The following is a 17,231-nucleotide window of genomic DNA, read 5'->3' on the forward strand; positions in this document are numbered from 1 at the left end:
ACTCCCTTGGCCTAAACTAACTGACACGGCTTAAAGCTGCATTTAAACTCACATTTGAATTGCTTTAGGTTTATTAACTCTGTGGTCTTCACACTGCAGAAACACACTGGGTCAAGTGAGTATGTGTAGTCCTTTGTCCTTCCGTAATTGCAGAAGTGTGCCTGCACACAGACAGCTTCTTCCTCAGCGCACTGGGAGCATTCCCCCAGCAGTCTGCTATGCTGTACCACAGGCAGCCATGGGATATGCTCAGATGTCCCGCTGATTTATGTAGTAAAGCTCAATACTAGAGAGGACTCTGAAGAAGGCTTGCCAGCTTTGTCATTTGCAACTAGGCTGGTCAAATTTGGCATTCAGACGTAGGTCCTGATTGTAAGAAATACTTCTGTGAGGATGATAAATCCTGTGTGAAGACAAATATATGCCTGATGCAAGCCCTGTTTTTTATTATGTATTCTACTTGCAGGCATTCTACGTTTGAGTAGTCTTTTTTTGTGGTTTTGGGGTTTTTTTTAATTATTTTTTCCTCTTGTCAACAGGCTTAATTTATTCAGTTTCAGTCATTTTTGCTGATTTTATTCTCCAGGATTCAAATCCTCTGTTGAAGTAAATTTTAAAGCTCCCTGAAGATCAGTGAAGTATGTGTAATCTATGTACAGTTCCTTAAAGAAATAACTTCTCTTCTAAGTTCTGGGAAATGGAACCACATTGCAGTAGGAGGGACAAGCTTAATGCTGCTGAGGAATGTCTGAGCAAGTCAGACCTAAAATGGTTTGTAAGGTCTTTGGACTTTTTTTTTTTTTTTTCAAATAAAATACTGGCCTTATAGTTTTAATACATGAACCAAAGTTAACATCTTCCCAAATAGGTTTGAAGGCATGTCAAGCTATAATTATTCATACTGAAATGATCTGGATGAACATAATTTTATTACACAAAATCTTACATTTTCAGGGAAAGTGTCTTGCCCCTCAAGCACGAGCAGGCCCCAAGTTTGTATTCTTATCTGACTACAGCCAGATAACATCTTGTCAATGTAGTTACCTTTGGTTAAAATTTGTATTTTTGGCTTAAGGTCATCTTCCTACTGTAAGTTTTATGATTAAGTACATTCTTTACTATGTATCTAAGTCAGATACTACTGCTCTAATAATTATAGATTATATCTGGTGATTTAGACATGAACTCTAAATGCATTTGAATAATTTTACATGTGAAAATATAGCCTCACTAAATAGTTGCAGGATGCCACTTCAAATTGTTAGAACGTAGTTGGTTCCAGCACTAATATTTGGTTCCAGCACAATTAGTCGATGAATAATTGGCAAGTTTAATTTAAGTACTCAATTAAAATGACCAACAGGATATATCTGGATTCCACTTATCCAAAAAGGGAAGAAACCAGAGCATTTCCTAGCTATTCCACGCTTCGTCAAAATGGCACATTCATGCTAAATTGCTTGGCTTTGCTCCAAAATTAAATTCATCCATCGTGTCCAAACCACATTTGACATGCCAAAAATAAACAATTTAGAGATGGATGCAAATGTTACTCTCGATACACTACACAGCTACATTTGTTTTAAGAACCTTCCATTTATTTAAATGCCGGCTTTCCTAGGAGCTAATGTTTGATTTTTTGCATTCCTAGTAAACAGGAAAATTTATTTTAATTGCAGTGCATAAAAATACAAATAGACACACAAACAGAGTCTGATAGATTCTTCCTTTCAACTGTCATTTTCTATCAGTGCACAAATTTCTTTGCTCCAAAAAATACATATATAGACAGGGCGATGTAGGATGTTGACTTCCAATATGCATAGGTCAGTAGGCTGTTTTAGAGGTCATGTAACAGCTAGGTTTGGGTTTGTTGGGTTCTTTTGCATGTACTCAGTCTCACTTCTAGCTGCAGCCTTTAGATGCTATTGAACTCAGAGTTCTCTTACATCTGAGATCATGACTAGATAGCTCTAGGCAGACATCAGTACATAAGTCTGTAAAATTACTGACTTAAAATGTAATGTTGGTTAAATCCTGAGAATATTTACTCCCAGATAAAAAGCAAATAAAGTATGTGGATGCAGAGATATAGATTGCATATACACTTAATTTGACTTTCCAGATTATTATGCCTATTTATTCAGCAGTAAATATGAATAAAATACTTGTAATTTTATTATTTCATTTTTATGTTGCTTGACAGTATTGAAATTGAGCATTAAAATAACATAATGGTAGATCGCTCTACATGAACTCAGAATTCTGGATGTGTTAATGTAATTGTAGCTACTATGTGGATAAAACTGATGGTTGCATATGTCAGTTAGTCTTACATATGCAAATTTATAGAAGTTACTCTCGAAAATTGGAAACTATTCATTACCAGACCTAAAAGTGGTTTATTTTTCATTGTAGTATTCTGTTTTTTAAATAAAATTTGGGTGATTTAGCTGGAGAGAAAGGACACAACAATAGGAGACACTGACTAATACTGAGACTTGTAAATTCTTAGACATATTTGTTACAATTTAAAAATGGGACTTTAACTGACGTTTCTTGGACTATCTATGTTTTGTCTTCCTCAAGTTCAAAAAACCAAGCATAGAATATTCACCCTTTTGATGTAAAATAAAGTTGCCCTTTAACCCTGAAGGTCTTATGCAGCCTAGTCTATTTGCAGGGTCTTAAACTCTGCTGATGCTCTTCTTTTGCTATTCACCTTCCTTTTTCTAGTATTTCCATTATATAAATTAAAATATTTCACTGCTTTGTAGATGTTCTCAGAGTGCATGTAGACTTTTAGCATATTCATATGAAAGTATTGGGCAAACACTGTAATTTTGAGCACAGCTGCCTAAAAACTGGCTTTCATTTTTTCATTGCGTGTAATGACTTTTAAAGACATATGGGTACTTAGACTAAAACAAGCCAGATGATGTGCTTTGACTTGGTTTGTAAAATCGCCTTTCAGCTTTTCTCATCCCTAATCAGCTGTTTGACCATGTACTTTTTTCTTGTACAAATGAAAGCCATCAAAAGGCACATATTTCCTGTGTTACAGGTAGGATGAATTCCATATGAAAGAAAGAAGACAAAGAAAAACAGTGGTAAGCGTTCCGAATTTTTTCTTCGTTGTGTATTTTTGTGGTTCATGAAACAATAGAAAATGTGGCAAGCTGTTTGTAATGTGGCAGTATGGTTGTATACATGCATTTATATATCCATAGGAAAACAAAGCAATGTATGCCTTTTAATAGATTAAGGACATATGTATTTTGATACTTAATGTTACTATTTTTTTCTCTAAGCCTGGACTGGACTGATGTTTTACTGAATTCTAAAGATGCAGTAGTATTTATTTTTTTAGTAACTTTACTGAATTTTTCTACTAACACCTTAAAAAGTAGTGTATGTACAGAAATGTATTTTCCTTGAATGGTAATTAATACTTTAAAAATCATATGATATAGCTGTTGATATGACTGCAACTGGTAAATACAAGCTATATTTCAAGACATTGATTTATTTACTTTGACATGTATATATTTTAGATTAAAATGCCATTATTAACAATACAGAAAATATTAGCACTTAAAAAATAGACCAGGTAGCACTAAACGTTAAGAATGATACCACTCTACAATAAATTTTGGAGTTTGGGATTATCAGTGGCATTGGAATTGGAGATAAAATACGGACCTATGTTTTTGGTTGCTGTAGTATTACATTTGTTACTATTTGGTTATTTTAAGATGCTATAAAATGTCAAATAGTGGAGAAAATGTCTACGCTAAGACAACTAATATCGCAAAAGTATAGTGGTAAGTATTATCTCCGCATCTTTTTGCCAGTTATTTTGACCCCTTTACTGAAAATCTGAGTGCTTCCTAAGTATTCAGAAAAAGATGTAGCAGTTCGTGTTTTTTCCTCTTTTCTTCTCCTATAGAAGAAATGAAGTGACATCCAGCTTTTTTGCTGCTTAGGAGTGCTTAGCATGTGTGCACATGCATACAAGTAATTCTTTTTTGATGTAATTTTTGCCAAAGTTCCCTCCATTTGAATGACATTTTTGCCCCATTTACATCTGTGTTAAAATTCCATTAACTTCCCCAAGGCTAGGTTTCCACCTGTTTTGTCTAAGTTCATTATAGTTCAGTCTAATGTATTTAAAAGCATTTACATTTTAATTGCTTCAGTGAAATGCAGTTGTCATGCCCGGCAAATCTTGCAGAGGGCAGAAGGGATCATCTGGCAAGGAACAATCCCACATAAGGGTTTATACAATGGAGTAGAAATATTAAGCTTTACATTCAGTGTGAAATGGCATGGTAAGGGTTGTTTCAAATAAATCTCCTTTTAAAAAAATTGTTTTCAAGTAGAATACTGCTGCTTTTAAAGAGTTTTGTCAAAGCTTGCAGCTTCATTCCTGTATATGTGTTGTCATAAGCAACACAAGTTAAAAATGTGGGTCTAACGAGATGGAGACAAATCTGTTGGCAACACACAGACAAGAGTGAATTATGCTACTTGGCTGGTTTGGAGATGTAGTCGTGCCAAAAAAGAAACAAAAGTTGAAAGTGAGTGTCGTCAATAAAGAAAAATTTTCTACAAAAGGTAAATCTGTCTCTTTGCCCCAAAGTTCTCTCACCTTTTCCGCTGTGTCTTGCCTGGAGCTGCAGTTGTTACAGAAGTTGTTCAGGAGAGCAGTTCACCTCTGGTGTGGGAGATGGAACATGCTCTGCACATCTGTGCTAAGTATGATTTCGAACTTAAATTTCTGTTGTTGTCTTGGTGTATTTGCCTTGGCTCTTGCCTGGATCCAGGTCTAATCCTGTCTTCGGTGTGCAAGTAAGTGCTTTAGCTGAACTCTGAGATAGCTGAAAAACTGTTTAACTGCGAAGATAACACAGGATATTGTCTTATTTGCTGTGGTTGCTTCAGCTCATATCACCATTTTTTCCAGTGTTTCCCTGGTACAAAGGAGACAAGATGGTGTATAGACAATGTTTTCTCTGGAGTGTACCAGTAACTGTAAGGTGAACAAGAGCACAGGTGACTGGGATTCCTAAGATGTTTATGATAATAGATGTTTTGCCAGTTGGTTTTTTGGTTTGTAAACAGTAAGGTTTTCCTTGTTCCTAATTTTCATGTCACTAGACGTTCAAGACTGTATTCATTAACGTAAACAGTGTTGTCTATAAATACGTATGGTGGCAGTCCCTAATGTTGAGGTCCTCAACTAGAAGAAACCTGTGTAATTCCTTTAATTTATGTGAACTGGCATAATCCAGTTTAGTTGAAGATCTGGGCCAGAGTATGGGAAGCATATATGTTAGCCAGGGAAAGTTGTAGTAGTTTCGAATTCTTACTGTTTGCATATGGATGTGGAGTGTTTTGAAGTTGATGTAGTCTAAATAAGGTGTTTTTAATTTTCTATTTGGAGTGTTGAAATCTCAGTAAGTGGAACAACATCCTTGGTTTGGGGAGTTATGTTTCATTATTGTCTCATAGGAAATGAAGACCCAGTTTGGATATGGACTTTTGAGCAATACTGAAACTCCAAGGGACAGAAATACTTGTTCAAAGAATTAATTGACTCTATATGCAAAGTGTTAGGCAATTAAAATGTTTAGCTAATTCAGAACTTGTATTCATTGAAATTACTAAGACTGTATATTCTTGTAACACAGCTGAATCCAGATATTTAGACCATGTAAAATGAAGCAAACCAAATAGATTTTAAGAATTTTGTTGCTTGAAAGAGCAGTAAGAAATGCAGTTCTGTTCAAATCAAAACTGATAATGCCTTTCACTAGGAACAGAGCTTTTATAAAGGGTCTTTCAACTGAGGATCTCACAACTCTGCCTGAAACACTGAATTAGGGCTCAACACTGAAGCTTTTATCAAATGAACTGTCTGAAGGGGAAGGGAGTGCTCTGATAATCTGTCAGCTGTGGGACTGGGCTCTTGCACCTCACCCTATGAGGGAAGGCAGCTTTACTTTCTGTAATTTACGAATGAGCGAGTGAGAAGTGTGACTTGCCTGAAGTTACACCACAAGCCTGTGGTGAAGTTGTGGAATAAAACACCCTAGCAGACGTGTACGTAAGCTGCAATTTCATCTTTCTCTTGTGATTCTAAGTTGGGAAGAACAACAACTGTTTTGAAATTTAAACCAGAAAGATAGTCGTGTCTTTCCATGTGATTTGTTAGTTATCCTGGCTAGTTATCTTGGTTGAAATGAGGAAACGCTTTTCACAGTTGGTGAGGGGTGAGGGTGGTTGGTGCAAAAACCTAACTCTACACATTTTCTGACCTGAAGACCAGTTGGTCTAAATTGACGTTAAGCTGATAGGTTTTCATATAATAGTCACCGCTTTCCTCCCCCCCCTCCCCCCCCCCCCCCCCCCCCCATCAGGATGCTCCTACTAGAGAAAGATAAAATGTTTTGGATATATATAAATGAGATAATGTTTAATTAAAGCCCTACTTTCTCTGTCTTCTGTGTATCTATTTCTAGTCTTTTTACTTTTCTACGTCCTTCTGTCTGGTTTACATCTTTAAAATGCAATATGGAAAACTGCCACAAGCACACTTGGAGAACCTGAGAAAAGTGCGGTTTCACACATTCAAAAGAGAGCCAGTGGCAATCTCACCATTTCATCACAGACAGATGATACTACAAGAACCTTCAGGTTTGTAAATGGTAAATTTGAAAAGGCAAAACAAATGTCAGTAATCTGCTGTGCTTTGCAGCATTGGTGCCATAATTAGGTGCACTCTCTTCGTTACTTGGGTGGCTGATTTTTAAATTTATGATAAAGTATATAAAATTAATGATGTGTGCTTACACTTAAGTGATAAAAGCTAGTTTCTGCCCATGTGCTAATGTACATAATTGGTTCTTGACAACTAGAAACGAGATATTCTTTCATCCGTGCATTCATACTCTGGCAGTTTAATTTATGGAACAGATTATTTTGAGGGGGTGGGGTGGAAGGAGAAAAAACCCCATTTCTTAGATTGTTACTGGACTTGGGATATACAAGTATGATTATGTAAAATCTGTGTCTGGGTGGCTGTTTGTCCTTTCCTGCAGAGTATTCTGTGCTCACTGAGTGGGAGGGTCACACTGTGTGAGACTAATAAGGACAGAGCTGCATCCCCCTCTACCACTCTTTGGAGGCTCACTCTTGCAACTCCTCGGCAATACAGCAGCTCTGCACGGGCATTTTTAGTGCTTCTGGGGGACGTACTAAAATAAAAATTAAAGGTAAGCAACTCATAATTTGTACTCAATTGTCTAAACGCCTCAAATGCACACACACCCCACAATATTACTGGTTTGTTTTGTCGTATTTTTTGGGGGGTGGGTGGGGGGTGGGTTTTGTGCTGTTCGGGGTTTTTTGTTTGTTTATTGAGGGGTGAGGTTTGTGGGGTGGTTTGTTGTTGGGGTGGGGTTTTTTTCCAAAAATTGCCATTTAAGTTTATCACTGATGTTCCCATATTAACTATGTCCTATATAAACGTACACAGTAAGACTTTAATGTACTGTAATCAGTCTACGCTATAGGCATCTGCTGTTGGTTGTGTAAATATTGTATATGTTTGCGAGTGACTATAGGTACATGATAATGAAGACAGCCCTACAAAATCTGCAATAATTTACAAAACTGATTAGACTGTTGCAAATTGCCACAATGTTGGTCATGCTTATGAATTGTATGCATATATTTACACATGAAAATCTACCTAGTAGCGCGTGTCGTTCTAATTAGCACGCGTACCGCGCGGGCTACATCCAGCCGGTGGAACCCCGCGCGGGAGCGGCGGCAGGGGTGGGATGCGCGGCACATGCCCTGCGGCGAGGGGACCCGCGCGCTTCGGCAGCTCCTGGGCAAATGCCGGGGGTGTGGAGCGGGGGGCGCCGGTCCCCGGCAGGCTGGCGCCGGCGCTGCGGAACCCGACCCGGAGCCGCCGCGCCGCGGGCCGGCAGCGCCCGCGCCCCGCGGCCCCCTCACCTGTCCGCCCCTGCAGGTGCCGCGGCGCTGCCCCGCGGCCGGCCGGCCCCTCGCAGCGTCCCGGCGGCAGAGGGCCCCCTCGCTCCCGGCGGCCGCCCGGCACCGCTCGCAGGCGCCGCTGGCCCGAGCGGGCTCCCGGCCCCGCTCCGCCCCGGGGCTGCGGAGGAAGCGGCCCTCGCTCCACTCGCCGGGGGCCGCCCGCTGCCGGCGCCGCAGGCAGGTTCCGGAGGGACGGGGGGGACGGGGGTGCCCGGGCCGGCGCCTCGCTGCTCCGCGCCGCCCTTGCCGCCGGCCCGCCGTTACACCGTGCCTCCGGCAAACGCCGCTCGGTCCGGGAGCAGCCACGCTGCCCGTCCAGCTGCGGGGGCTCGGGGCGGTGCGAGGGCGCAGCCTCCCGCAGCAGCCGGCGGGAGGTGACCCACGCCCGGAGGTGCGGCAGCCGCGAGGGGGTGGCGGTGGCGGTGACTGAATTGGCAAGAGTCCTTCAGAAAATGAGACCTCTGGAGTGGCAGCTCTAGTGAATTACTGATGCCTGCTTGTCAGGCAGGTGCAGGAAATTAAATGATAATGTTATTTGAACGTGTGTTCACTTTGCTGCTGTTGGGGAGGCTGGAAAAGTTAATGATGGTGTAGTTGCTGTCAGTACATGTGACTGACAGAATAGCTGTGATAATGAATCAGGCGCCGTGCAAAAATAATTACAAGAATTGTGGTTTAGGTGTGTGATTTGTTTGTCTTACAGAAAATGTGATTAGAAAAAAATATTTGTCTTTTCTGTGTTTCATTAAATTCAAGTGTATCTGTACATTGCAGTCAGCTTAGAAGAAAAGTGGATACTGTCTTTAGAGGACAGAAGACACGTTGTTGAAGCCAGACTTCAATCTTTTCTGAAAATTAAGCTGTAAACTAATACAGGCTGCTCTAGGCACTCGTGTGTTTCGCAAGGCAGAGAAATAGTGTATTTTGGATTCTTTTGCACTTAAAGGATTGCATGTTGTCCTTCTTCAATTTGAAGACAACTTTGGCAGTCACTGGCAGTGTTGTGACACTGGTTCAGCTAATATATTTAAAATTGAAAACCTGGGAGAGAAAGAAACTTAGTCATTACTGGAGAGATGAAAATTTAGTGCTTTTACAACTAATGTCTGTCAGTTAATAGTTCTGAGTTTCATAAAGATGTAAAGGAGTATATTGGTCATTTACTTCTAAATTTACGCAAGTGTCTTTCTGTAGCTCCTTACAACAGATAAATGATACACTGTGTGTGTGACTAGCGACTTCCTCTTTTCCTGCCAGATCAGAAATTCTTGTTTGTCATTTTCTGATGGGGTGAGGGGAAAAGAATAAGAAGAGATTGTTCTGAATATGATTATTTTCTGTTTCAGATTTGTAACTGATTGTTCACATGTGTCCAGGGGGAGATGAAGTACGTTGGATCCTACATAGCTTGGCTTTGTATGGCACTCTGCCGCCTCCTTCCTGTTTCTACTTCTGTGGCTGTCAGTGACCAGACAGGTACTTCCATTTTTCTTGACTATCACAGACCAAAGGCATAAATCTCAGTACTGAACAAATAATGACAGTACATGGAAAATAAGCAGTATGAGCAGGTAAAATTATAAAAGACTGTTAAAAATATCTTTTTTTCCAAAAAGTCTTAAGTTCGAAGCAGTTTCAAAGCAGCCTTTCTTTTTCCTGTTCTTGGAAGGTTCATGTTTGGAAGCCCTTGTAGTTCCTAGGAGTTTTGTTTTGTACTTTTCAATTTGCCATACAAAACAAGATTCTAAATCAGAGCTTGCAAAACTTCAGTGAACAAAATCACCTGGCTTTATTAGAGCAGATCAGTGATCACATTGACCTAAACAACCTAATGCTCACGTTAACCTCATCTAAACTTAATCCCCAGACCAGGGCGTTCATTTCAGAGATGCAGAGTTAGACAAAACCTTGTGCCTAAGACAGAGGAAAGGTATAAAGTGATATTGTTTAACTTAAAAGCTGTTGCCCATCTTCTGCATATTTGTTCATCCTTCTGTTTTCTTCTTTCTCTTACTGTCCACATGTTTTCTAGCTCTCTCACTTAAACTCTCCATTGACACTCCAGAATGTGGTAAATTCTGTCTTAATGGCACATCACATATGCTTGTAGAATAAGGAATTGATCAGTTTTCTAGAATTGTTCAGCCTCAGCACATACCTCAACTTTCTAAAATTTTCCTACAGAATCTTTTTATTAGCAAGGAGAACGTGCTTGTTGCTATTTAAATGGAAGTAAAAAGAGTTCTCTTTTATTTTTTAGAAAATGAAATTTATTTTTGGTAATGTTGTTTTTCCAGAAACCTGATGAAAGATAATAGAAGCTATACATATACAACCATTTTGAATCTCTGTAACACATTTGAGACTCGGGTCCAAGAAATTTAAAAAGTCAATGACTAGAATATTGACCATTTTACTACTCCTAGGTACAATATTTAACAAATAGTAAGTATAATGTGTGAACTCTAAGGTAAGAATAATGTGTTGCGAAGAGGCTGGTTTTAAGTCCAAGACTTTTTTGCCTTACATTTTTAAGGCAGCAAGGCTAAGTGCCCTGCTGATGAATTACTCTTAACCCCCGTGAGAGAGTGAGCCTACGTCATTCTCTTCAGCTGTCTGAATGAAGCAAAATAGGTAGTCTCCTCTGTCTTTGCGAGCTGGTGGATTGTAGAAGGGAAGTTTTAAAAGTGCTAGAAGGGTGTGAGTGCAGAAGTTGCCTAATAATAAAAATTAATAAATGGAAACTCAAAAATTTTTAAAACAAAATGCCAGGAAGCATTGTCTCTTTACTTTTTTCTTTCTTGCTCCCCTGCACCACCACCACCCCCCCCCCGCCCCCCAAATAAATGATGTCTTAGTAAAAGGTGGACCAGTCATAGATGTGACAGATACACTGAACTGCTAACAAATGGTGTATCTGAACTGTATATTCTGTTAGAAGTTTGGGGCTAGACAGCCAGCAGGTAAGTTGCAGTTTTCCTTAACCTGATTGCCACAAATGGATCAAATATGGGTCAAATTGAACCGCTGGGAAGAAGAGGAGAGATTGAGCCTCTCCTGAGAATAACTGATGGTGTGCAATTGAGAGAGGCTTCTGCTGTTTGAGGTGATACAGGCAGATGGTGAGGAATAACAAGTAGATAGCTGCCAGCTTGAGCAGCTCTGCCGACAGCAGGGAATAGGCTCAGAGTGAAGGCTCAGGTTGATAACAGGAAAGAGACTCTTCTAGAGACCAAAGGGATGGTTACTGTCCAAAAAAGACATACGAGTGACAGACCAGAAAGTGGGAGCTGAGACAGAATGGACCCTGTGACGGTGCAGCAGTAAGGGGTACAGGTGTGTCTGTGAGCCTCTTGTTAATCTACCCTGTTCAGCTGAACTGAGTACTCCGTTTTGCAAAACTGTCTCATTCTAGTTTGATAATTTGTATACAGATTAATCTGTTACAAATTGGAAATGTGGAAATTACTCACTTCAAGAAGAGAGAAATATCTAACCTCTATTTTTTTTTTTCCTTCTTTCTTTCTTTCATTAACTGACTTTTTTGGGTCTTTGTTCTCTCCCGTCTTTCCCATGTACCGGTTCTGTTTGGATCAGCATCTGTCCTTCAGGATCTGCCTAAGCAATCCTTTTGGTTTTCTTCCTTCAACAACATACGGTTAGCATTTATTTCTCACTCTGCTAATATGAAAGCTTTTCCAGCAAAGCCCATTTAGATAGAATCTTGGATTATTGCGTTTACATCCTGAAATTTCTCACCTGATCCACTTGAGTCTAAAGGAATGGCCTTCAAACACAGGGAAAAGTATAAATTAAAGTTAATCTGAAGGGGGCGGATGTGGGGGAAGAAGTGTGTTAGGGGAAGGAAATCTCTTGTGCAAGAGAAAGGATTAACTTCTGTGCATATGTAGGGGAGAGCTTTCTGAGCTGGTATTCTGAGTATACTTTGGGGCTTATTCATTGCGTCAATACTGTCATAAATAAATAACAGTATTGGGGAAAAAATGTCAGTGACACAGTATGCCAGATCATCTTAGAGCAGTCTTCCTTAGGCTCTGAACATGTGCCAGCAACAGTTTGATTCACATCAAAGATTTCTTTCAGTTCTCTCTTGTCCAGAAATTTTGATATCCTTAATTGTTCATCAGAAGGAAGCGTTTATTTCTAATGACAGAATATAGCAAATCTGAGGGAGAGGGTTCAGGAGTTCTCCACAATCATGTTTTTGATCTGATGTCAAGAATATTTTCTTCATGTTGTCAACTTACTTTTTTATTATTATTATTATTATTAATATAATTATTGCTGGGAACATTTGGTTTCGCAGCATGGACATGAGCTCTTTCTGTAGTGACACGTGAAGTTCGAATGTGATCATTCCTGAATGCTTCATTTTAAGAATATTAATACTTTGTCTCATTCCCACATCATTGCTGCTTTTTCAACTTTCTTTTACAATTAGTGTTTTTCAAAGTCACTTGCTAACCCATGAAAAATGTAGTGTAAACACAGTCCTGGGACTGTCAGGCATGGTGAATTTCCATTGCCTTTTGACATGGAATGTGTTTTGAAAGTATTGGCTCGAGATCATAATTTTAGATAGGCATTTTATACCCAAATACAGTGAGTGGTTTCAAATATGCAAATCAGTTTACCTTTTTGGTTTTCATGTTTTAAGTACAGCTAGACACTTCTCAAAGTCAAGATAGTGGCTCCACAGTAACTCACATATACAGTGTATTCATATTCTTAATATTGTGAATATTTAAGGTTGGACCCACAAACTATTGTAGCCATTGCGGTGTTTAAGTGACCTCTCCACCCTTGGATTCCTTAACTTGTAGTTAAATACTAAGTCATCTTAAGCAGTGAATAAGGAGCTTTAGTTATCCATAAGAATGTGGTTCATGAAAACCTGCACACTGTGGAAAGCCACTTCATCTGGTAAGAGAGATCCCAGGCCACAAAGGAGGATTTTCTCAGCTACATACATTCTCCCAGTGTGAAGCCCATTGTTTTTTATGGAATGGTACAGAAAGAAAAAAGCATCAACTCCTACACCCAAGATATTCACTTGTAATATCGTAGAATAGTTTGTGTTGGAAGGGACCTTTAAAGAACATCTAGTCTAACCCTCCTGCAATGAGCAGGGATACCTTCAGCTAAATCAGGTTGCTCAGAGCCCTGTCCACCCTGACCTTGGATATTTCCAGGGATGGAGCACCTACCATCTCTCTGGGCAACCTGTTCCAAGTGTTTCACCACCCATATTGTAAAAAAATTTCTTCCTTATATGTAGTCTAAATTTGTTCTCTTTTAGTTTAAAACCATTACCCCTCATCCTATGGCTATAGGCCCTACTAAAACATTTGTCCCCATCTTTCTTATAAGCCCCCTTTAAGCACTGAAAGGCTGCAATAAGGTGTCTCTGGAGCCTTCTCTTCTCCAGGCTGAACAACCCCAACTCTCTTAGCCTTTCTTCATAGAAGTGTTCCATCCTTCTGATCATTTTGGTGGCCCTCCTCTGGACCCACTTCAACAGGTTCATGTCTGTCTTGTAGTGAGGACTTCAGACCTGGATGCAGCACTCCAGGGGGGGCTCATGAGAGCAGAATAGAGGAGGAAGAATCATGTCTCTCAACCTGCTGGCCTGCTTCTTTTGATTTAGCCCAGGATATGGTTGGCTTTCTGGGCTGCGAGTACACATTGACAGCTCATGCCCAGCTTTTCATCCACCAATACCCCCAAGTTCCTTCTCCTCAGAGCTGCTTTCAATTCCCTTCATCCCTCAGCCTGGTGTTGCCCTGATCCATGTGCAGGACCTTGCATTTGATCTTCTTGAACCTCATGAGGTTCACTTGGGCCCACTTCAAGCTTGTCAAGGCCATTCTGGGTGGCATCCCATCCCTCCATTGTGTCAACTGCACCACTCAGCTTGGTGTCACCTGCAAACTTGCTGAGGGTGCACTTGATCCCGCTGTGTCATTGATGAAGATGTTAACCTGGTCCCGATACAGACCCCTGAGGGACACCACTCATCACTTATCTCCATCTGGATATTGAGTCATTGACCGAAGGACAGTGCCTTTGGATGTGACCATCCAACCAATTCCTTGTCTACCAAACAGTCTACCCATCAAATCCATGTCTCTCCAATTTAGAGAGAAAGATATGTTGTGGGGGATGGTGTCAAAGGCCCAACAGAAGTCCATATAGATGACATCTGTAGCTCTTACCTTGCCCACTCCATTGTAGAAGTCCGCTAGGCTGGTCAGGCCAGACTTGCCCTTGGTGAAGCCATGCTGGCTGTCTTGAATAATATGAAGTAATCTTTTTTTACCACTTACTCTTCGTTATGGGAGAATCCAGTTCTCCGGGGTCTAGGCTGAGCGTCCTAATACTTGAACTCCATTGGTATGGATTTCTTAATCCTGCCTGCCAAAGCTGTTATTTCCATAACCATCTAAATAGTTGCCAGACTTGGAGTTGACTTCTTTCCTATATCAGAAAAGTCGTAGATTCAGTCTCATTCATTCCTCTTTCCACACTTGTCTTAAGACAAGTACATTGTAGTGTATTATGATGTGGCTTGCAGAGTAAAAAAGGAAAACAAAACAGTCACATCTTACTTTCTGGTACTGTTATACATGCTACAGGAATGTAGGAAATCTGAATACTTTATTTGAAAGCATGCCAGCTGAGTCTGTTTATCTTCATTGCAAATACATTTGAGGTGGCCTCATTGGATGGTGTTGCTGACACTTGCGGGTATGCCACAAACTCCAAAGAGATTCCCTATGTCTACATATTTATGAAGCCTGATCCAGAAAGAGCGTGAGACAAATCCTAGCTAATACAGGTTTCTGCCTGAAGCTTGAGTCTGACATCAGATGTGGGTAAGTGTTAGGTGGGGCTTTGCTGTTTGACCACGTTCTTTTGACCAGTCATGCTTACTTGATGGAAATTTTGGTGCCCTTGCAATGTGCGTGGCAGTGGTGTTAGATGGCAGCTGAAAATTTCACCTGAACATAAAGTCTAATTGGAAAGTAGCATATAGGTACTTGTAAATTGAATCTAGCTGTTACTGGGGGATCTGGAGGAGCCAGGAGTGCTTATTGGAAGCTACAGTTCCCAGTCAGGAAGTGCACACAAGAGATGTCTGTAAGAGAGACTGAAGCATGCACCAAAGTCTCCTCTGTCCTCATTTGCACGGAAAGGAAAACTGGGCATGGGGCCTAGATGGAAGCTGCAGTGTGTTTCAACAGGTGCCCTGATCATTCCAGGAATTCAGAACATGCCATTGCATGTTGCAGCAGATACATCTAAAAGCAATGCCTATATATATATATATATATATATCTTTGTATAATGCTATTAGAAAACAAAAATATTCTTACTAGCATCTTATTGGAGAGAAAGAAGATCAGTGGTCTGCGATACATCTGCTTGATCTGCGTAAATATATATTTCTGAAACTATTAGGTTGATTTTACAGTAATTAGCTCCTATGTAGAACTCACTGATTTCTAAAGATTAAGGTCTGCAATTTGTCCTATGGATAGGTGATCTCATTAATTTATAGGTGTGTTCACTTGAGCTTTGACATCACCATTTTAATATGAGTAATTGACTTCAGTCCAGAAAGACCCAGTTTTATCACATGCAGAGCTATCTTGCGTATAATGTAAGCTTGTTCTTTTTACTGCTTGATTACTTTTATAGTTATGTATTTTAACAGGGCAGGTAGGTACATGGTTTCCATGCCTGGACTAGTGGTAAGGGTTTGTCTTGTTCTTTTTCTTCCCTGAGTGTCTTCTCGTAGAACTTCTAATTCAGCTACCCACAGGATGAATGGGTAAACTGTCTGTTTTAGGCCAAAGAAAATCTAAAGATCTGCCAGCAGTACTAAAAATCTTGGGAAAGGCTAACTTTCTGACTGTACAAACTGTAATTATAGAAAAAAAATTCATCAATCTATACCAATGAAAGTTGTCAGTCTTGGTATGGAGAAGTTTTGCTTTTAATATTTTAAAGTTTTGCCTTAGCTCTCTGGTAAAAAGAATAACATTGGGCTAAAGGAGTGCATCAGCAGCATGAGATAGAATAAGATTCATAGTAACCCTTTCAGTTCTTCTGGGGATATAGGATACAATTAAATAAATAACACTTAAATGGCCTGTCTGTGCTGTGACTATTACACCACAGATAAAAATAGGTCCACGGTCCATTCTGTGGCATGTGAGGAATTGTTGCTATCATCTGGATAACACAGAAATTAAGGCTTGAGTCTTTATTTGGACTTGAAAGACAGTGGCTGTGGGGAATAAGTTAAAACTCTCTAGTCGTTAGTCACTCAACCCTCATGTAAGTTAATGCTGAAAACAAAAGCACAGTCGTGTCTCAGGTTCGCTAGAGATTACTACACTAGTTTGAGGTAAAATCAGATACGAGTAATATCTGGCTTCTCTTATGGTAAGTACTGCAAAGCAATTTAACCAAAAAGGGAATCTCCTTAGTAATCTTATAGATAAAGAGATAAACATATTTTAAAAACCTTGGTCAGAAAACACAGATTTAAGAAAAATGTTTGTCAATGTATGGGTGACATGCTTTTGTATCTTCAGCCCTAGCAGGCTTCCTTTACACAAAGATACTTCTTAAACCTATACTTGTGTAAATCTACCATAACCACATTCATTGTTTTAAAGTGGCTATAGATAAAAGTCTATGGTTTGACAATCTGTATAAGCAATTGAAGGCTGAGGTTTGTAGATTAGAGGGTATCTAAGGTGAGCCTGTTTCTGTCCCCATAGTGTGTGTGTATATGTATCAAATGGTGTATTGAAATTGCTTTGAAATTTCTATGTGAGTATGTAATCCCACTGAATGCTTTTCACGCTACATAAAACTCCATGCAAACCAGAAACAGCAAAATATTTAGTTTCGTTTTCAGAGATTTCAACATCAATATTCCTTACAGTTCTGTCTTTTCTGGGGAAGGGGAATTTACGGTGTTTTTAATGCATATGTTTCATCTCCTTTGTCATGAAGCTTTATATCTGTCTGTATAGGTAAATGCATGTACATATACATATTTATGCACAAGTCTGAAGGAAAGAGAGAACACGTTCTTTTAGACCCTTAGAAATATATTAATTTTTGAGTGA

The 17,231-nt window shown here is 39.7% G+C and overlaps 1 protein-coding gene across 3 annotated transcripts in view; it reads left to right on the forward strand.

Moving 5' to 3' along the window:
• Positions 1-7,126: 7,126 nt before the first annotated feature.
• Positions 7,127-17,231, forward strand: part of COL19A1 (collagen type XIX alpha 1 chain) — a 203,936-nt gene continuing 193,831 nt past the window's right edge. For all 3 annotated transcript variants that reach the window (XM_055810411.1, XM_013299754.3, XM_055810412.1), the window contains exons 1-2: positions 7,127-7,277; positions 9,411-9,540. In XM_055810411.1, coding sequence (XP_055666386.1) covers positions 9,447-9,540 — 94 coding nt within the window. In that variant the 5' untranslated portion in view covers positions 7,127-7,277; positions 9,411-9,446. The remainder of the gene's footprint in view (positions 7,278-9,410; positions 9,541-17,231) is intronic.

Source organism: Falco peregrinus, chromosome 7 (genome assembly GCF_023634155.1).
Source record: "Falco peregrinus isolate bFalPer1 chromosome 7, bFalPer1.pri, whole genome shotgun sequence".
Classification (NCBI taxonomy): Eukaryota; Metazoa; Chordata; class Aves; order Falconiformes; family Falconidae; genus Falco; species Falco peregrinus.